Below are 22,891 nucleotides of genomic sequence, written 5' to 3'. Positions count from 1 at the left end.
TTCTTTTCATAGTTACTTTCTCCGTAATCCGACAATTGACGTCATTTTATCGTCAACCAATACAAGCTCGCTATCGGCGATTGACCCACCTTCATGTTGAAGTCTTCAGCATCCCTCGTTTCGTTAAAATATTTGCAGTAGCACCTTATTTTGAAGAGCTAAACTTGTCTAAGGTCATGGGAATATCCTTTAGTTACACGAATTCCTCTGTTTGTTACAAATTCCTCGCTATGAGCGGAGTCATTTTTCTCCTACATGTTCACACATGAATACGCAGATGGTTATCTCTTCACAACGCCAGCGGTGCATGTTCTGTTGTCCTCCAATAACGAATAAATGGATCACCATCTGTGATTTTTCATATATAACTCGAACATCAAGTATCAATATTTACGAAGTTTTGCATGCAATTTCATCTAACATTAATTTTTGCCGTTTCATATGTGCAACAGTCGCGAAATCAGGCGAATTTGATTAATTAGTGAGTTTCGCCACATTTTGCATTTAATGGAGATTTCAGACAGAAGTGGCAAGCGACATGACCACAAACTACACCGAAATAGACGCTTTCGTTTCCAGTCTGTAACAAATGCATTCACTGCGCATGTGCGACCAAGGAAAACGACCCAGATTGAATGAGACGCAAACGACAAGCGCAACTTGTCGTGTCACTCCGGCACGAAAGGTTGCATTTATTTCGGAAGGTTCGTTTCAAAGTAACAAGTGTGGCTTGCTACTTCAGTGTAAAAACTATCTTAAGGCCACGAGGAACAGTTTCAGTGTCCACCCAGGCACGAGGTTCCAAACAGCTCCTCCCCCACCTACCTTTCCTGCGCTCGATGGTTGTAGAACGGGGAGAAAACTTAGCATTATGGGACTACTAACTTAAAGCGCCTTGAATAACGTAGTGTGGAAAACGGCACAGTTCTGCGCGCTGTGGCTTGTTCCACTCGAAAATGATCCGCTAGAGGTGCTGGTGTTGAACCCTGTGCTTGGTATTCGTCTGCTTATAATGGAAGTAAATGGAGTTTTCGCTGCAACGCCTGATTCTTTTACATGAAGCATTTCTATGAATGTGATAATTGCTATGATATTTGGTACAGTGGTCGCGAAGATATTAACGAACATTCTAGACAGTCGACCACGTCCTGTTATCGTCATACTTTCGTTAATAATACGGGAGAAAAAATACGCGTGGAATGCTCTTGGCAACTAAATTTTTGTGTATGAATTAGGTTCATTATTATTATTATCATCATCATTATTTCTTTTAAAGATATACACACTGAAGCATTTGTATTTTGGATATTTACTGCCTCTTTTCTTCCGCTTTAAACTAATCGCGGCGTTGGTGATAATAATGATTCCATGAAACGACAAGGGGAACCTCACCAAACTTTCTTAGTGCCATCGACATGAGTGTAAGGCAACTTTCAAACCAATGGGACAAGCGACACAGGATGTCCACACTGTCACACACACTTCCAGACTGTAAAATAGCATTCATTGCACATGAGGGTCCAAACAACAAACGACACGTTCATATGGCGTATTCGCGTGCTACGTGTTACTTCGGTCGGAAAGCTCCTTAAAGGAAGGGTGCTCAGACCGAAGCGACGCGCAATAGGGAGAGTTCCCAACTAAGTGACAAGCGACATGGTGCCTTCAGTCTATTGGCAAGCGTTCGCTTCTAATTGTGCGAACAACAGATAGGCGACACGAAAAACCGCACATTTCAACAACAGATCTAGGCGACACGATAAGTCACACGTGTCGCTTTGTCGCTTGTGCGTCGCTCAAACTGGGCCATTTCCTCAATAGCTTGCAACATGTTGCCGTGGTTTGTTGTTCGTGCATGCGCGATGCAATGAGTGTCTTGCTTTAGTGAGATTGTGCACCAAAGCGACAAGCGGCATTCGACACTTATCGCTTGAGGATTTCACCAACCGAACGCTGGCTTGTGCTTCCCGTCATGCCACTACGATGTGAAATGATGATCTTGATTGGCTCGTTTCCAAGCAACATGTGTCGCTTCGGTGTGAAAGTTGCCTTGGACCGAAGGACCCGTGTCGCTTTGGTGTGAAATCCTCGTATCGTTTGTCGCGTGTCGCTTTGGTCTAAAATCTCCTTGAGGAAACGGTGCAGTCAGAGCTTGTGTCCCTACGGTTCGAAAGGCTGCATTGATTACGGACTGCTCGCTTCAAAGCGACACTTGTGGTTTGTCGCCTCGGTATGAAATATCTCTCAGGATACTATTTATATTCTAATAACATAGAAAAATAAAACTCTAGTACACAATCCAACACCTGACGTCCGGAATCACTTTGCGATGTTTCTTCTTGTGTTACGCATGCTATTTATTTATTAATTTTATTTTACTTTTCTTTCCAAATTAATGCCATTTCGTGACAGCAAATCACTCCACAAATATAACTGCTTCCATCAATTCACTTACCGCCTTTCTAGAGAAACAAATCTACACAATATATTCCGAAAACTAACTAAGCCGCATTACTTTCATAACAAAATTAGCACCTGGGTCGATCGCACTGCCATCTACTTGTCATCGTCTCGGGGAACCAGTTTCTTGGGTCGTTTTCCACACTACGTTATTCAAGGCGCTGTAACTAACTTATTCTCTTCGGAATATCAAACTTCCGATGGCGTAGAAAAACACATGAACGGAAAGAGGACAGGTTGAAGATTTTGTTTGTGGTGCGGGGAAATGTCGAAACTTCCATTTGATCAGTAACTTGAAGTTCCTTCTAAACATGGAATTCCTGTAAATACTTAATCATATTTTTTACAGATCGTATCTAGCTTAATCAACTTAAATGATGGCATGATCTGTTTGGAGACAGATCTGGCTCCAAAAGAACTAAGTTGGCTACAGTGCTCCCCGCTGCCACCGAGGGAAGAACCTCGCGGAAACCCTAATTCATGCCCTTAAGTAAACTTTGTGTGTTGTAGGGATAAAGATAATGAAGAGAGAGAGAGAGAGAGAAAAGGGGTAAATAGGAGTACAGTGAAGAGAAGAATGAGTAATAGGGGTAGACAGCTTAAAAAATCACCATGATGATTTCGGTCACCGCTGCGTCACTTCATCAAATTGGAGCGATGACGTTGTTCGGAAGCGCCAGTCGACCGACAGGACATGGCTGCACAAAAGGATCCTTCTGGAAATCTCTTATTTCCGGGAGCAGAAATTCAAGGTCGCTTTCCTGTTTTCATCTGACCGCATAAATACAGGAAGCTTCTAAATGGGCGAATTAAGGGCCAGGATTGTTCGTATTCGGAAATCCTAGTCCTTTCAGCGATGCATGTTGAGGCTCGACAAGGTGGCTGGGAAGGGAAACTCTACAAATTTTCTCCGTTTCCAGAAACGCAGCGGACACGACTTCACATGAGAACAGAGAAGAGTTGGAAGGAGTCTCCAGGACAACCGCGAAATTAAAATTCTCGCTTTTATTCCTTCGCTTATTGTTCCGTTTCTCTCTTCTTTCTTTCGCGTTTAATTCTGTGTTATTTTTTGCGGTTGCTCTCCCTCTCGCTCTTGCTCCGTTTTGCGGTTATGCCACCACCCTGCTACAACCAACTCTCTGATGTGTTGAGGCTCTACAAGGTGCAAAGATGGCCACTTTAAGCAAGCAGAGAAGAGGGGCAGGTACGAACTTGAGGCTTAACTATTGGGGGGGGGGGGCAGAATTGAAAAGTTTTTCATCCCATAAAAATAGTGCCCAGTGTTATTTGCTAAATAACTGTTACATTTGCGAAATCTTATATATTATTATTTTATTTCTTAGCTCTTCAGGTCTTAGGATGTTAACAAAAGTAGCCTTAAGTTTAACAAACCTGAAAATGGGGAGGGGGGCAAGTGCCCCCTTGCCCCCGCCAAGTTACGCCTATGGCCAGGGGCGCCGACTTGTCAAAATTATTGGGGGGGGGTCTCTGACACTGAAATAAATTAATAAATGACTCACTCACTCCCTTTTTTAAATTTTGGCCTCATCCTTTGGAATCTCGTAAAAGCCCATGAATTCCTCAAAAATATTAAAATTTTCATTTACAGTTCGAGTGTTAATTGTTCACGGATGGATATGTCACAAGTTTCGTCAACCATAATAGCAAAATGTTCCCGACTTTTAATATCTGCTACCACGGAGCGCAAAACAGATCTCCCTAATATATCAACGATCTCGTTCTGAATGTCATGCGAACGTCCCATCCACTCTCCTAGTTCATGCACATCTTCTTTTGAAACTCATTTTAGTAAAAATGTTAACAATACTCACAATTATATACTTAGTATATAGTAATAAGTCATGTGTTTTGCTGTATCTGGTCATAGCCCCCCCTCCCAAAGTTGATGGTCTAGAACATTTCAAATGTGTATTAAAATTTACAAGAGAAGCGAAATAATACATTAGATCCTCTTAAGCAGAATTATTTGGGGGGGGGCTACCATCGTTAACATTGGGGGGGGGGGCTCGAGCTCCCCCCAAGCCCCATGGAGTTGTCGCCTATGCCTATGGCAGATTAAGCCATCGTGTCTCAACCATTGCTGGGTCCCGAGAAGGCGTTTGGTGGGTCGCGAAGGCTGGTTCGAAAATTTATTTACTGTGTCTTAAAAACCTATTACATTTAAATTACTAAGATATGTTGTTTTATATTTAGTCTAAACTCACTACATTTCTGTTATTCTCGCTCTATCATTGCTTTTTACCGACATCTCTCTGATGTTTAACTCGAGGGATTCGCATATCTCTCGTTTTCGTTTCGGTCGCAGCGATGACTTCAGTCGACTTCAGGTGTCGCTTCATATTTCCGACCACCATTAGGATGAGGCATTCAAGTTGCTGATACCGCTCTCCACCTCATACACGTATTTGTGTGAAAAGGGATTTTCATCTCTTGATTCAAGTGAGGAGCAAGTACAGAAATACACGACGTGCACTCAGATTTACGACTATTAACTATTTTTGAACTCAACATACTATGACGTTTTTCAAGCACACTAGGCGTAATATACAAATATTACACGTCACATTGCTTCGGTAAAACACAAACGCAACCTGGGATAAAGAAATAAGAAAGTACGTACTTACAATTTTTCGATTTCAGGCTTCAGCCATCTTATTTCAGTAGTGGTGATGATAATTTTTTCACCTCATTCTTTATGGATATTTTTTCTTTTCAGAATCAAATACAATTTGACATAATTTCTACAAAGTTTTATATTAACAAATTTGAATAGTTTTTTTTACAATATTGTCTGATTTTAACTTCTTATTGCATATTTTGAAATAAAATAGGTTTTACAAAGATCGCTACTATGTTGGGATATGGTTTGCTATGAACTTACGAGTATTTTTCTAACATTCTTCTTTATTGTTTCTGAAAGTTTTACTGTGGTGGAAATGAGTTAATATCTTGATCTTTTTTTACAGAATTTAGAATTTTATTTGAAATTGAGAAGATAAATTACATGTAGGAAGATAACAAAGTTTAATTTATAATTGCCATAAAGAAAAATGTACGTAATTTCCTTTTATAGAAGTAATAAATTTTTCTTGCCAAATGGCTCCCATATCAATATCATTTTATCCCAGATTATGCAGAAAAGTCAGTTCCAACCGTCACATTAATTCAGTGACTAAAAAAAAAAAATGTCAATCTCAGCATGCGTGTTCAGTTAGATTTTAGACAAAAGTCAATTAGTCTTTTAAATCACATATTTACTTGAATGAAGCGTGTGTAATTTGTTTAAGCAAGCGTAAAAGAGGGATTCTTAAAGTACTGGATGTTGTCATTTTATTACTAACTATTTTTTAAAAAAAAACATTATTATTAAATACACATAAAGCAATTACTTAGTGTCTTTTATATATATCAGATATGTGGAAAGTAGCAAATTAATTCCTTTACTGGCCTCCCCGATGGCGCAATTGTAGCGTCGTCGTCTTATAATAAAGGGGTCCCGGGTTCGATACCCGGTGGAGGCACAAGTGGTTCGGATCCCACTTAAACTGTAGGTACGGTCTCGATTAGCCTTACTGTGCATAAAGTGGACTTAAAACACAAAATCAATCAATCAAAAAAAAGTACGAAATAGTTTTGTTATGTACAAATTTTTGTTTAGTTTTTGTATTAATAGAAAACGATTATAATTTATAATTATGTTTGACTTGCATTCTTCTTTTATTGCACGCAGATTGTTATTGGTGTAGACAGAGTAATAATTTCTTGAAAAAATGAACTCACTATTTTGTGCTTTTTCGATATTATCCTTAGTAAAGTACATAAGAAGTAAATACTAATTGCTTATATTTTGTTGTTACGAGAAAAACTCTCCCCCCCCGAGAAATTTTTGGAGGGGGGATTTTTGAGGTGACGATTGTTGGTAGGTGGAAATCCTCCCTGTCCTCCCCCCCCCCAGGATTTCGCACCCTGGTGCACACCCCTACAAGTAATTCTGCCGGCGCCCAGGCTTATGGGTCCCATGAAGTGTAATATCCCTTCAAGGTGGGTCCCAGACGGAAAAAGGTTGAGAACCATTGGATCTCGCTTCAACTACCCACGCTCTTGAACCCAAGCGAAAATATGCATTCCTTACATGTATGGAAATATGAACATTTTCTGTATGGAATTAATTGACAATGTTAAGCATGAAAAAATATATCTCAATGGATGAGGAGGCTTTATAACGCAGAAAACCCGAGGTAAATATCTCTTACGGTTTTCATGATACACATTTTCAAAGACGCGACTTTTGAAACACCCGGTAGAAGAACCCCCCCGAAAGACTTACCAAATACTAAAATTAAATAATGAAAATATACTTGTTTAGCATTCATTGTACAGGGTGAGCATAAAGTCTTACACTGATTACAAACTTTCATGGCTAAAGAACTATGCTAGATCCAGATATGCGGTTTGTTGAAAATGGTAGCTTAACTCATAATGTTTTGTTATCAGCACACTTCGACATGTGCTCCCTTTGTTGCCCTTAGGACGTCTAGGCGATACTCAATTTCTCTCCATGTCTTTGCCAACATCTCTTCCGTCACCGTCTCTATACCATCCCGTATTCGTGTCTGAAGAGCTGGCCTATCAGGAACTGGTGAACTAAACACTGTGTACTTAACGTAACCCCATAAAAAAAAGTCAAGAAGGGTTATGTCCGGCGAACGCGGTGGCCATGATATGGGAATCAGAATAAGAATCACACAAAACAAAGAAATGGAAAAAAACAACTTGATGTATTGCACTACTTATTGCCATTTCTACCGTCGAAGTTGAGATATAAATATTCATAATCAGGTAAAGTCTTTATGCTCACCCTGTATAATCGATGGTTATAATTTCCTCTGAACTTATTGGAAGGCAAGAATTATATTGGGCTTTGAATGACAGTCCCAAAGAAGATTTATGCACTCTACCACTAGATATACATAAAATATTAATCAGGATCTTTACTTTTTGCCAACCGAATCTAACGTCCTTTCTCGTTATTCAGTAAATATTAAATTCATCATCTATTCGATATTAATTTCTTTGCCAGTTGTTTTGATACAAATTATGCCGATGTTAACTACAGGTTAGCTAGATAATGAATACTTGCTGATATATCTCTGTTTTTTTACCCTATTTTTACCTATTCATGTAATAATAACAGTGTAATATTTATTAATTTAATTTAAACATTATTATTATTCCTGAGACACTTGGTTCGGTAGATACGTGCCTTGGCGTTGAATTTACAAGATTTTTGTCTACGAACTGCCCCAGTTTGAAATCAAGCGGAGAATCCCGCTCGCAAGCTGTGCAATGGCAGTATGCAATTACCGCAATCTCCTTCCCTTCTTAAAACAACTTTCTCTTTTCGGCTAGTTCCTTGTTTGCACTACAGCGGCGCTGGTGTAGTTCGCGCTTGGGTTCAGTTTGCAACTGCTGACTGCTTTTGACAGAGCAGTTGGTGTTGTGCGGTGTCTTCGGTCGGTAGTGCGTCTGGAAGGGAATAAAAAAAGTGTTTCAAGTGGGCAGGTGAAACGCACCAATGGAAGAATCGACAGGGAGTTTGGAACTCACTGCTTTTACCCACGTAAGTTCGATTGTCCAATCTGATTGGGCAGTGTCTTGTTCAGTCAGTGATTTGATTTGCGTGATATATCGTTCCTCTTTTTGTCATTCTTGGCTAATCGCGGATGAAGAGGGACAAAGATAACCCATGTGCAGGCTGGGATTCGAACCAAAGACCCCTGGTGTTGCACTCTGTCAAGGACAGTCCATGGTCATTGGCGTGCAAAGAGGATTTTTTTTTGGGGGGGGGGGTGACTGCTCAAGGTGGGACGAATTACTATCGAGTGGGCTACGGTGCCTTTCCCCTTATGTCTGTCCTCTTTCCGCTCTTCCGACATGCTCTCTCTGATCTTCCGTCTTCTCTTTATTAATTTCCTTTCTTAATTTTGCTTTATTTATCACTTTCTTTCCATCTTTCTTCTGCTGAACTTGTTTCCTTGCCTTTTCCATGGTTTTCTCCTCTGTTCCACCTTATCTTCTTCATTCCTCCTTTTCTGTTTTTAATCCATTTCTCTGTTTTCCCTATTTCTTATTTTCTTTCCACCTTCTCTCGAGTCTTTCTCTTGTTCCTGTTTTGTCTTTCTTCTCTAACTTAATCTATTTCTCCCTCTTTGTTTCTCCATTCCTTCCTTTCTTGTGTATTTTATACTTTCTCTCTTTTGTTTTCTCTTCCTTTTCTCGTTTTCCTGTTTGTCTTCCTGTGTTTTTATGTCTTTTTCTTTCCTTACTCCATATTTTGCCTTTCTGCCTGTTTCTCCGTATCTTCATTTCTCTGTTTCTCCATTTTGTTATTTTTTTCTGTACTTCAGCCTGCCTCTCTCTCTTTTAATCCATTTGTGCCGTCCCCCGTGGCGGAGTGGTTAGTACAGCGTGCTACGACTCCAGGGTTCGAATCCCGACCCGGGCATGGGTGTTCTTTGTTCAGTGTCCCTTCATCCATTTCATCAAATCACTCATCCTTACCATCGTGATTAGCCAAAATCGGCAGAAAAGCGAAGTAAATTAAGCTAAATCAATCGATCAATCCCTGTGTTTCTTGCTGTGCAAGAAATCATTCGGAAAATTCCTCAGGTAGTGTATTTGTGCGGGCTAATATTAATATTATTTCACGAGGACCAGGTCCCACCTGCTGGCTCCGCCCCTGTTCGTGCGTCCGGGCCAACAGTTTTGACACATAAATGTTACTTCTCTGTGATGAAAATGTCTTGTATTTTCCTTAGATATAAAGGAATGATATTCTGTGACCGAACTACCACTTTCCCAGGATTGGAACCTGTGGAGCGTTATGCTAACCACTCCGCCATGATGGCCGGTACCAGTCAAATTGTCCATCGTTGCTTTTAGGGTGAGGGAGGGGGAGAATTGGCCTGACGCTGTGGCAAGAGTTCACAACTGCTTTTTTCGGGGAGGGGGGCTTCGGTTCTTGTCCGCGGACAAATCGCCTCATTTTTGCATCTATAAGCCCGACCAATCAAAGAACCAACTTCAAATTACGACGGAGGAAAAATCAGTCGTGTGCGAACACAGCTTTTTGTACTTGGAAACTCTGACATCTGGCGGAGAAAAAAAAAGTTCTGGGTTTGTTCTTTGGTCGTATGGGCTTTAACTCTATGCCAGTTTATTTTAACAACATAAAGGATACAGGATAAAATTATTTCCTGTAGCGATGAAAAATGACCTGCATTGCGAGGGACATTTTGGTCTGTTGGAGTGGTGGGGGTAAATCCGTAAATCCCTGTGATCGCCTCCAGTTCATTCGCATTCTAATTTTGTAAGTCCAGTTTTTAAAATACATTTATGTTCGTTGAGTTGAGCAAAACTGTGACCAAAGTCGTGCGTTTTAAACGTTTAAAACAAGTTGTTTTAAGCACTTTAGTTTTAAACATTCCAACCCTCCTTGTCACTTTTTCTCCCCCTTCCTCACTCTCTCTCTCTCCTTCATTCCTGTCTCTCTTTTGTTCCCTCTCGTGTCCATCCTATTGTTAATATTATCATATTAAAAGGATCCAATGAATGACGAAGAAGAAACAATTATAACGGTTCCCTGATGCGAGCAATGTATGCGCTTGAAACGTTGGAAACCAACATCAACTTAACATGGCTGGTAACCAGAGAATACTGTTCGAATCACGTCGCCAGCAAATCTACAATTCCAACAGTTATATTCTCTTTTCAAATCTTCGGTTAAATACTTCCAACCCAATGGATGGAGTGGAGTGCAAATTCCACCTCGGTTGAATCGTCACTGTAGTAGTAATACGTTTTTGAAGAACCCATGCACAATTTCAGTCAGCGACTCTCCATGTGCCGGTTTGTTGTCTTAACTCCCATCCATCCCTGTTGTTGCTTTGGTTTCAATCTGTTCTTGGGAATTGCCGCAGGTATCCAGTCGACGGAAGGACCGAATTTGAAATTTGGTCCTGAGAAGGACCGGCACAATTTCAGTGATAGTTAACAATGTTATGTAGTACATTTCATGTTTCGTACTCACGGGTACCAAAAAGTAATTCAATTAGTTACTGGATTCTGGTGGTAATTAATTAAATTTTAATTCCCGGACGACCTTGCATATTATTTTCCACATGTTGCGTGCGTGAAATCGAAATGAGTTCAAGATTTCTGCCTCGGAGAAAGCTCGTCAATCGCAACAGATACGCACGCCATCTCTTGGCGGTTTAATTATCGTGATGATTACTGTCCGAAAATGGTGCGTGTGGTTATCATGCGACCGGAAGTCGTCAGCTACCAGACGGAAATCGAATGTAGGCCAGTGGAGTCACGATCACTATGGAATCGGGTTGAGTATTATCATGTACCGAGCTGGTAACAAGCACGTGTCCACTTCCCTCGGGACAGAATGTCAACGAAGTTTAGTCTATCCGCTCAACGATTCCAAGTCGAATCTGCCAGGTGCTGACTCTTGACCCCTTGGGACCAGGGACGTTCTTGAGAGGGACGCGGAGGTCACTGGCTCCCCGGAACTTTCCCATGAGCTCCAAAATTTCCGTGTCTTAGAAGAGTTTTACTTTAAAATTTTTAATAAAGCTCCAAATTATTGCTTCTTGAAATCTTTGCATGTAAATAATCTTTTTAGTTGCTGCATTTATCGGGATATACACTAAGTAAGTTAAAATTTAACCACTACTATATGAATGAAAACTTAGGGCCTCCCCGGTGGTAAAGTCGTCCCTTTGTAACCAAAGGGTCCCGGGTTCGATACCCGGTGGATGCCCATAATTGTTCGGATTCCACTTTAAACTGTAGATCCAGTCCTGATTAGCCTATCTGTGCATAAAGTGGACTTAAAACAACAAATCAACTTATGTTGTACAGAAATTGTATAGACGTGTGCGTGTCTAATACATTATGCAGTGAAATATCAATATGCTATGTATAAAACAATATTTAATATTTTGTAAGCCATATTAAGCTTGTTGCCACCCCACTGCACTTCTTTCATGTTCCCACATTTCCAAAAACACTTTAAAATCCACTTCCGTTGCTCAACGGAAAGGTTCCCAGCCATCTTGTCAATTACTTGTCACTACTGGCAACTGAACTGAAATTAAGGAAAAACAAATGAATGGCAACGAGCAGTAATCATGATAGATCCAGATACAAAAAGTTCCATCAGATCATCTGTAATACTTTCTCTGTTATTAACATTCAAATAGTGTAAACCCCTTTGTGGGACACTCGGTATATCAGCGTAGATATGTCCCTGTCCTGGATTTTGACTAGTGAGTGAGTATGGATTTCATTTTCAGGAATGAGCCGAGTGGTCCGTGGCTGAGTGGTTATCACAGTTGCTATGACACCAGGAGCGCCGGGTTCAAATTCCGCCATGGTTGTTCATTATGGGTGTCCTTTCATCCGGTTTGGAAAGTATCCTCTTGGATTATGTAATCGCCAGTCTCCAAAGCGATCAAATGGTGTTCATGACCCATATTGGTCGTAAGTGACAAATCGACATAGCATCAGTCATGAGACATCTAATTATGAGTAAACTGATAATGTTAAGCATTATGGATCAGGCTTTATAACTCAGAAAAACGGATGTAAATATATCTTACGTTTTTCATGTTACAGGCGATGAAAGTTTGGGGTGCGAGACTTTCGAAACACGCTGTATTTTGTTTGTATTTTTTTCTAGTCTGGATGAGGCTTTTCTCGACTCGTTTTGCGTCTCATCTCGAAATGTCTCGTCATCCGCGGCTCGTACGCTAACCGGTACATCACGGAAGTCTTCGGCAGCCGCCACCGTGTGATGACTTTGGGGAATTTTAATCGGTTTGCCTTTCACGTCAGGATGGAAACGAGGAAATTTGCGGAATGGCTTCTTTTTTTTAATTAGTGTATCGGCCGTAATGAAGAGTTGAGATTTTCTTAACGGTCGAAAGAAGGAAAAATTGACATTTGAATAACAGGCGAAGAAGTCCTTGAGCTCAATTTCCGCAATCCTGTCTTTCTGTTGCCTTTCTAAGGATCGTGATTCACCTCGTGGCACACCCAGCGCGTGGTGCTGACTACTCCATCTAGTGGGAAGGTGGGGAATTATTGTACCGAGGAGAATGGGAAAACGTGGCGCTGTCGCCTATTGGGTTGTTGATCCTTCTGTCTGGTTCGCGAGTCTCGAAATAGATACGAAAACTGTTTTGCGTTCACTTTATGCGCAGATGAGCCAGTCGGTCTGGACTTATAGTTCACTGTGGGATTCTACATGGTGTATGTCCTTCCTCCGAGATTGAATCGTGATTGCAAGGCTTTCGCCCTCTTCATCTGACTACCACCTCTCTCTCAATTTCCGTGCCTCTAACACTGCTTCTCTGTCCATCCGCGCGTCTCTCTCTATTCACTTCCTTCTTTCTTCATTCCCTACTCTATTTCAGCTTCTTTCTATCCCTGTCTTTTACCAAACCCGTCTTTCTCTCTCTATCCTCCACCTCACTATCCATATCTGTTCTCTATTGTCCTCTATCTCTCTCTCTTTATTTACTTCTCTCATTTTCTGAATTCTTGTTTCTTTATGTATTGTTGTATTTCTCTTTATCCCTTTTTCTTCCATCCTATTTTCCTCACTCTCCCGTCTCTCTTTCTCTGCCCTTTCTTAATCCCCGTCTCCTTCTCTATTCCGTTTCTCTATATCTATTCCTCTCTATTCCGCTCTTTCTCTCTATTCCGCTCTTTCTCTCTATTCCGCTCTTTCTCTCTTTCTATTCCCTCTCTCTTTCTCTCTAATCCATCCCCAGTGTCTCTCTCACACTCAAGCAGTGTAAGACAGTTAACTAACTCCCTGCCTTTCCCTCATCTCCTAATCAGTCCCTTTCCCGACTCTTTAAGCAATGTGTGATCCTCTATATGCATGTTCTGGCGAGGAAAATACTTTGAAAGCAACTCTCAATCCAAATAAGCAGGCATCTCAGAAAACCAGTATTTTAACTGCCTTAATTTCACAATAAAATGTATAGTTCCATCATTTCCTCACTAGATGGCTCTGTTTAGATGTGGTAAAATATTGGTTTTCTACAATACAAATCCTCCAATTTTGAACTGTAAAAGCACATAGAACAGTAAGCATTTAATTCACAAGACATACTGGCATGAGAATTGTATGGACTTTGATTACGTAAGTTTTCTTTTCGAAATCCCTCATCAAAATTTCCTTCAGAAAATCTCCAAAACTCAATGTTATAATATGGTGGGTTGATTAAACTTAATGACGTGGAGAAAAATCCTCACGTGATGGGAGAAAATGGATGTCATTTCCGTGATCACCATTCAAAATACTTCCAGAATTATCTATTGATTTGAAAACGTTCAATTTTTTTTTTTTCAAGAATGCAGGGCCGTGTAATAGTTAAATTGTCCCTTCGTTGGAATCCAATGTATAATATACTCTCGACCATGGGTAAATGGCTTCATAAAATAGTTGCCGAGAACAAAATCCGATGCAACGTCGAAGCGTCATCTTCGGGAAGTGTAGGAGTCAGCTGTTCGCCCGCGAGAAAGAACAGCGTGGCGTATGCCGACTGCTTCACTTGGCGCTGCTGTTGCGCAAGGGGGCGGCGTCTTTGTGACATGCGTTGGTGATTTTCCGCTTGAATCGTCCTTTCGTAAGCCTTTGCGACAGAAGGGCTTAACCTTGCTTGTCACGTGGATCCGGAGTCACGTGTCAAATGACAACTCTGCCTGCTGGAGAGCTATAGTTAGAAACCTATTTCAGAAGGCACGTCTGCATGTAGGCAAATGCAGGCGCAAAGAAACCAGTCTTTTTGCATATACGAGGGGTGTTCATCAAGTAGTTAATACTATAACCTTCTCGGCAATCTACAAAATATGTACATCCGGGTGCAAATATGTTTTACTCTTATCACATTAGCCCTATCTGGACATCTTATTTATATGTACAAAATAATAGTGTATCTTATAGGCGACGATTTCTTTCGATATTTGGGCGGGGTGGAGGGCAAAGCTAATCAAAGCATAAATACAGATTCCTTTTCGTTTGCGGGGTGTGGGGGGAGTGGTAGCAATTTTTTTTTTTTCAGTAGTTATAAACAGATTTGAGAAGAACCTTTGAAATATTGTAATTACAATTAACTTGCTCGGAAAACACAAACATATATCAGGACACACAGAACTATTAGCTGGAGAAGAAATTCATTATCTTTTTATCATACGTATAATTATACATGTTGCAGTTGCCCCCCACTTTTTGTCACTTTTGTCCCCAGTTTTGGAACTTTGCCCCTTCAGTTTTGTAACCCAATCGCCGCCACTGAACATTATACTTTATACGTAACCTTTGATTGAGAATTTGATCATCACTTTCTGTTTGTAATACATACTTCCAGTGGCGTAGCAACATATCGCGAGATTAGAATGCGAGGCCCCATCCGTTTTTAAATTTGAAATCTCTATGTGGATCGATACAAAATCTTCAGGGATACGTCAGAAAATTATCATATTGAAATAACAAATTACTGAAGAAAATAATATTTAATAATTTCACTCACCCCAAGAATGTTTTTCTTTGTTTTCCGGGAGCTGAAATATGAAGCTGTAGGAAGGAAGTAAGAACTGCTTATATTATCCATCGCCTTCTTGAGTTGCAAACAACCCATGCATTAAAATGCCTCGTGGCAGTTGGAGGTGCTTTATTGTTAACATATTAAAATCGGAAGTGCAAGGTCTAGAGAAAGAAGAAAGGACAAGACAAATTGCTTTTTATTCGAGAAAAGAATAAATTGGTAAAAATGTCCATACAAGTTATCGTGAATGTTTGCGTAAATGTTTCACATGAGAAATATGACAATTTTTACTTTTTCCGGACCCTTTAGTTACACCCCTGATTTGACGTATTATAACGTTTAACTATAAATTAAAGACAGATAAAAACAAAATGTTTTAATTTTATTGCCTACAAATATTAGCATTTTCAATCTTTTCCCACTCACTTCTATTTAATACATTTTTTTTATCAATCCCATGAGACGCGAGGCCCCGGGCGGTCTCCCACTTTGCCCACCCCTTGCTACGCCACTGCTTATTTCAATTATTCTTTATTGGAGTTTAATATCCTCACAGATGCTCATACATATAATGCCTTCTGTAATATAGACATGTTCATCATTAGAGGACTGGATTTTAAAGGGAAACATTTTCCTGTAAAAAGTGTGACGTAACATGACGCATGCATTTGTTGACGTAGAGACCTGATGTCACGAAAGGACAAAAAAAGAGGAAAATGTTTGCCAAAAGAAAGGGAAAGAAAAAGTTTATTTTTGCACTCAACTAAAAATATTATTTTAAATGAAAGCACAATACATGCCATTCATATGTTAAAAGGGATACATTAAATATCATGTTAATGTATTCCTTTTTATATATGAATGGGCTATATTGTGCTTTCATTCAAAATATTTTTCGTGGAGTGCAAAAATAAACTACAGTCCTTTTTCATTTCCTTTTTTTGATGGTAAAGTACAGCGAATAATCTTACCATTTGTTTCGATTAAATCTTCCTTGAAACAGCTTACCGCATTCCAGCTTGCTGCCCTTTCACTGACACTCAATAATGTCACTTTCACACAGTAAAGTTAAAACTATTCTAAAAAAACTTCACAATAAAAGTATATATCTAGCAGATAAATACACTTTCAACTGAATAGGCATGGCGCTTACAATGAGTTTGTTGCTGCGTAAGCCCAGATCGCATTGTTGCAACAATCGCTGCAACGTAAGCCCAACACTCACGGAGGGAAGGGAAGGTAGGAAGGCGCTTGTTCTTTGTTTCCTCTAAACTGCACCAAATATACAATTGTTGAATGTTTTGTTTAGGGGAAAAACAGTCGTACAAAATATTTGATATCAATAAAGGGCCGAAAGAAGATGCTGTTTAAAAAGGGGGAAAAAGTGAATGTAGGCTGAAAAAGGGGAATCAAAACCATGTAATATTGGTGGAAGATAATTATCCACACTTGTTATTTATTCCATGATCCGTGTTGAAAACTAAAAAAGGACTTCCCTTTAAAATTCTGTCTCTATTCATCATGAATTAAGTCACGTATTCATAGACGTGTGTTCCAAATAAAATGCACAGCCTTTGAGATATTTGCATTTTACGGGTCTTGTATCGAAATAATTACTTTTATCGTCTGGCCGTGTTCAGATCCAGTTGAAACGAACGTGCGTAGAGCGCCGTCCCTCACTCCTCGCGTTTGAAATGCTAGCGATGCACCTTGCTTGCCGTGACGAGGTGGCACGAACAACCGAGCAGATTGAAATCGAAGACAGACTGAACTTTCCGTTCGTGACCTAGTTACGACAGAGAAGACTGGATTCCATCGAAGGATGTCTGGTAGAAGCCATTTCAAAAGGCGAAGTGGATTTTCGCCGCTTTCAAAACCGTGCTTTTCCATATTTCTTCATTCGGATCAGCGGTCTCGCCCCAGTTTTACGCCTCGTAAAATGTTTTCTCCACTTCCGGAAAATATTCGCGTACAATGGCAGAGCGAGGCGGGTGGATAACAGGCGAGGCAATAATTGATACTGAACGGTCATTGGCTGACGAGTGCAGTGACGTAATTGATTCGTGAAATTTTATGCAAAGGTTCTTACTTGCATATACATTCGGATCTCATTTTCAACTGTAAGTCCAGTCCCGATTAGCCTGTCTGTGTATAAATCAGTTACTTGATACTAATATTTCTGAATTATAATTAATTATAAAATTAGCAAATGAGAAACACTTTGGTGGTTTCGCGCTGTAATATTGAGTTTATCATTTATTGAGGATTTGCTAAGATTGATTGACTGCCTCAAGAGGCAGAAAACCTAAGTTAAATAAACGAAATCATTTATTTTACTTCGCTTTTCTGACAGTTTTGGCTAATCACGAAGGTGAGTGACGATAGAACACCCAAGTCCAAGCCGGGATTCGAGTTTAGGACCTCCTGGCGTCGTAGCGCGCGGTGCTAACCACTCAGCCACGAAGGGCGGCGTCTGTGCAAAGAGCTTGTGACAATATTTGCCAGCCTTGGATTCGAATATTGCGCAAGACCATGGGCGAAGTTTGAGCTTTTGCTTTGGGGGGGGTGGGGGGGGGCAGACTCTGGGAGAAGCATATGATGTATGTGAGGGTTGTTGAATATCCCCTAGCTTATAAGGGGTCAGGAGACCTTCCCCTGGAAATTAAAAAACAACACCTTAAAAACACTGAGTTCTAGGCCTTTTAGATTTGAAAATGTTAAATTTCCTCGCTTAAGTAAACAAATATTAATTAGTATATTGGTTGTCAGCTTTAAAACAAGCAAAACAGTACGATTATGGCATTTTGCATTTTATTAATTTTTTATTGATACAATACTCGTATTACTTTTAAAAAGTTACGGTACAATAGTAAGCTTCAGAAATTTTAGAAAAATTAAGTTGAAAAGTTCTTTTGATGCCTCAGCAGTAACTGTTGATTCAACACAGTCATTTTACGTTTTTCTTTCTTCAAACTGTACACATCAATCAATTCGTCTAAGACCCGCTATTGCGGCGCAATTACCGCACGTGCCATCATGTCAAACGTCAAGATTTGTGGTATGGCCTCATAATAAAAATGTAGTGACTGAACTTAATCATGTGTTATTTTTTAAGTTTGAGGGCCAGCCCCCCCCCCCCCCGGCCCCTCCAGAACTCCGCCTATGGGCAAGACATGGATACGCCGTTTTTTTGTTTTAAAAAAGAATGCCCTAGCTTTTCTTCTCTTGAAATTAATCGCGACGGTGAGGACGATGATGATGATGATACGAACACTTAATGCACTTACCCACAGAGAAGGCTATATGTGGACAATTTTCGCCAGGGGTCCCGGTTTCGAATCCCGGCCTGGGCATGTGTGTTCTTTGTGAGTGTCCCTTCATCATATCATCACTCCTCATCTCCGCGATTAGCCAAAAGTAGCAGAAATGCGAAGTAAAACTAACCAAATCCATCAGTAATGCGATCAATTTTATTTATCCCATCATGTATTTCATTAGTCACCTTTATCATCGCGATTACCTTAGAGAAGAAGAAAAGCGACAAAAATCATTTTGCAACGTTCTTATACAAGTTTACTTGCAAGCTACATAGGTTCAAATTACTACTTTTTTCAAGATCTTGTAAACAAACTTTAGATCACTTACGAGCCAATTTGAGATGGCAAAATTAATGACTACATAACTTGTAGCATGAATGAGCATAACCGATCATGATCAACTTACTTTGGAATTTAGCACTTGTTCTGTGGCAGTTCTACGTCGGAAATGGTTACTCATGAAATAAGACTGATTGACAGACCTGTTACGTAGCCACCTTGATGACCGAGTTTGACAACTCGTTGCCACATAATCAGTGTTGCATATTAATTTGTAGCTCATAAGAGTAATGTTGAGGATAAAATCACAAATTGCTTTAATTGCTTTTCAACATTAAAAAAAAAATCACAGTAGCCATACATGAGATTGGATGTGATGAAAAAAATATCGTGCACAGCAATAAAAGTTTTGTCAATATGTTCTGGGCATCCAATAATTTCTCCTTCAGAAAGTTGCAGCACTTATTTTTACCTGGACAATGGCGTGCCCAGGATTTTCGAAAGGGGGTTACGTGTATTTTTTCTCAGTATCAGTCCTCATTTTGCCATCTTTTTCTGCCTTTGACGATATTTGTTTTAGAAATACTGGGACAAAAAAGGGGGGCATGAGTCCACCAACCTTCCCTCTTGGGAACGCCACTGTGACTCGTATATATAGCTTCAAGTCTTTGTAGACTGAAGTATTTCCATTGGCATTTTTCCTAACAGGAAAGTTAGGTTAGTGTAGTACTTTAACAGAAGCTTTCCACATAACATTCCGGTTAGATTTTATGTTTGTGAATATATATATAACAGTTTTGATTTTTGAAACTACTAACTTCAGAAGTGTCCTTTCATTAATTTAATCTGACAATCACTCATCTTCATCGCCGAAATTAGCCAAACGGCAAAAAAACGACGTTTCTTTCTTATTTGCCGTCGCTTTTGTGCCACTTCTGGCTAATTGCGACGATAAGGATGAATTATATGACGAAATTGATGAAGATTCTTGCAAAGAACACCTGTGCCAAGGCCGAGATTCGAACCCGGAACCCCTGGCGTGGTAGTGCCCTGTGTTAACCACTCCGTAGAAAAGTTACGTAAAATTACAAATACAGTAAAACCTCGTTAATTCGCACTAATGGGGAATAAGTTGACCGGTTTAACGAAAGTCCGGATTAACTGAAATAACCTAAAAGAACAGTAGCAGTGCATTAAAACTCCGTTTATAGCAACAAAACACGTTTATTATTGTGTATTTAAAGAGCACAGGCCTAAATACATTATACAGTACAGTACCAAGTCTGCGGGAAACAGAATTTCATCAGTGGTTGACTGCCTTTTCTTTGGGAAGTTCTCTTGTTGACTTCTAGCCACATTTAAAACCTTGCATTCTGCTTTTTTTCTTTCTTTTTTTTTGCCTGTCCGGATTAAGCTTTTTTTGCCTGTCCGGATTAAGCGAAGCCCGGCTTATCGGGGTCAGAATTAACGAGGTTTTACTGTACGATTTAATTCTCAGGAAGTAACGCATGAAGTATATATTATAACCAATATATTAATTGAAAGTTTCGTTAGCATAGTACATCTTACAAAAAGTTTAATTTCTATTAATTCCATTTCATGCAATTTTGTACGTGAACCAGTACCAGAGAATAAGAAAGTTAGGACCTATTATACGTGTAAAATATACTGTGGCTTCGAAATGCTGTCGGAGTTTCCACTTGGCGCTCTAGCATTTGAGCGTAACTGAAAAGTTAATAACAATGCCAAACAAAACGCTTCCGTTTAAAATGGGCTTAAGCGTGGTTTTGTGCCAGCTGACACCGTGCACTCAATTCTCAAGGTTCTCGCATTCTTACGCCTGTTTATCAATTACAACAGTTATAAAACAAGTCTGAAATTGAGTTACGGCAAGGAAGTCCTTGAAATAAGTGAGAGCTGTAGGAAGGAAGATGATTTTTATCCGTTCTGTTTCCTAAAACAATCGACAAGTCCATAAGAGAAAAAGCTTATCCCATTCCAGTAGTAAAATCGACCTTGAACGAAACACGCCAGTGTTGCCAAGCAGTCTCGAACAATGTAACTACGGACACATGCAAAATATTCCAAATTAAGCGGGGTAAGAAATAACACCAAGGGTATATTGTTAAGTGATCATTCATACGGACGCTTAAATCACAACAATTCGGACTCAGCGTTGTTAATCTACATTGAGCGCTAAACCCGGACACCATTGGCGCATCTAGGAGGGGGTGAAGGGGGGGAGTGTTGCAAGTTTTTCCGTTATCTTTTCGGAGCAGATAAATTCACATTATTAGTTGATGTGAATGGTAATGAATTGTTAGCCTTGGCAGCCGAAAGTGATCTTGATAAATAAGAATCTCTACATGAACTCTTTCTCAGATTGCTATCAATGAAATGTAAAAAGAAATAATTATTGTGAACATTCACTGCCTCGAATAGTTAATTCAGATTTACCTGGCAAGAAATTCTAAAACAAGTGAAAATGCACTGTCTTGACAAATATATAGTAAATATTTCTGAGGCAATAAAGCTTATAAAATCCACAAATGGAAAACTAGAAACTAATCAGTTCTAAGTGGAACCAGTAGCAGCGATAAGGCGCCAAAACTAGGGGGTAAATACTGTTTACTTTTTCCTGGTAGACAGTCCGGGGGCAACTTCCCTCTATGCCCTCCTTAATCCCAGACACTGGTTGTAACGTCTTTGTACAGTGTTAGAGGCCTAGTAACAGATCTTGTTCAAAACTAGAACTTGAAAGTAATTTAATTCAAATATATTGCTCTTACAATCTTGCATATATCTTATCTGTATGATTTTGTACTTTTTTGACCCATTGCTGTATTAGTTTATACACTGTGCTCAGCACTTCAAATATTAAAATAAACTATTGTTTTTGGTGGTAGCAGCAGTCGTAATGATTGAAAAACAGAATGATGTACGAATTATAAGCTCTGTTCAATTTTTTAACGACGTCAAATCGATTACATTAATGAATATGCTTAAAATTCCTGAACACTGTGAACAGTATCTTGTACGGACAACGAAGTTAGTAATAAGGCGTGTTTTATACAGCGTATATTGATACACGTGTAGGTTGAATTGTATCTTCTGCAAATATGCTGTATAGAGAAACAAACTGCCGGAATACTAAGTGAGGTGAGTGTTTGGACACACTTCTGTTTCCTTTTCATTAGAAAGAAACTGAAGCAGTTATTGTAACTCATTGTTTTTTATAATTCAAGATTTATCTATTTCGGTATCACATTACATTGTAGGGGTGAGTGTGCGGGATCCCGAAAAGTTGGGATTGGGAAAAATAAAAATTCCCGTCCTAATCCCGACTTCGGGAAATGACTTCCCGACTTTTCGGGATCCCGAGTAGTCGGGAAATACCGAATGGTCATTTTAAAAAGTTGTTAATTCTCGACGATTTCTGCATTGCAAGTGTCTGAAACTTATGGATTAAAAAAAATTCCCGTCCCGACCAAAAAAATTCTGTCTCGCACACCCCTATTAGATTGTCCAAGTCCAAGAATGTTTGGCTTCTACCATTTTCTTCAGTGAACTTTCGCCAGGAAAGCAAACAAGTGGAAACGGGTTTTACGATCTGCCAAAACTGGCCGCAACAACAGATCTGGAGGTCGATGCCTTTGCCCTTGCACACAAAAACAGCCCTTCAACTCTCACCTTCTCAACAAGGGTGCTTTTTCCTTCGTTCACTGACACCTTGGGTTCAATAACTCCTAGCGAGTAATCATGTTGTGTTATTCGGACACTGAAGGTGGGAGAGATCTTCGATATTTGTCCCGGTATGAAAATAAGGTTCGTACAAACACTTGATCGTGGTTTTTGTCAGGTACAACGTTCAGGTGAAAACATTTTTTTGTGGAGTGTTGTGAATAACACACTAGCTGGTGTGTGTACGTGTACCTAGCACAGTTCGACAGCGCTAGCAGTACGTCATTGGGGATGTCCGAATTTAGTACACACCTAACTACTATGCGTATTTGCGACAAATAAACACGTATGTTATACTTGTCTGCTGGGGGGAAAGGCGGAGTGCTCCCCCAGTTGCTTTCTCTGTAGCCGCCACTGGAGCGTTTCTGCCGCTTTCGGCTACTTGCCAAGATGAAGAAGAATGGTGATAGGATTAAATAGATGAAGGGACAAGGACAGACAAAA

At 39.9% G+C, this 22,891-nt stretch overlaps 1 protein-coding gene across 2 annotated transcripts in view; it reads left to right on the top strand.

The window, feature by feature from the left end:
- LOC145997473 (terminal nucleotidyltransferase 5C) overlaps positions 1 to 22,891 on the top strand; it is a 135,649-nt gene that overhangs the window by 55,609 nt on the left and 57,149 nt on the right. The window contains exon 1 of one of the 2 annotated variants that reach the window (XM_083134556.1): positions 7,958 to 8,101. The exons of the other annotated variant lie outside the window; for it this stretch is intronic. Coding sequence (XP_082990682.1) covers positions 8,057 to 8,101 — 45 coding nt within the window. The 5' untranslated portion in view covers positions 7,958 to 8,056. Of the gene's footprint in view, positions 1 to 7,957; positions 8,102 to 22,891 lie in introns of those variants that run through there. 2 annotated transcript variants of the gene reach the window in all.

Source organism: Lepisma saccharinum, chromosome 13 (assembly GCF_977018435.1).
Source record: "Lepisma saccharinum chromosome 13, izLepSacc3.1, whole genome shotgun sequence".
In the NCBI taxonomy this organism is placed as follows: Eukaryota; Metazoa; Arthropoda; class Insecta; order Zygentoma; family Lepismatidae; genus Lepisma; species Lepisma saccharinum.
The sequence above is the reverse complement of the archived record's forward strand: the minus strand, read 5'-3'. Positions and strand labels throughout refer to the sequence as shown.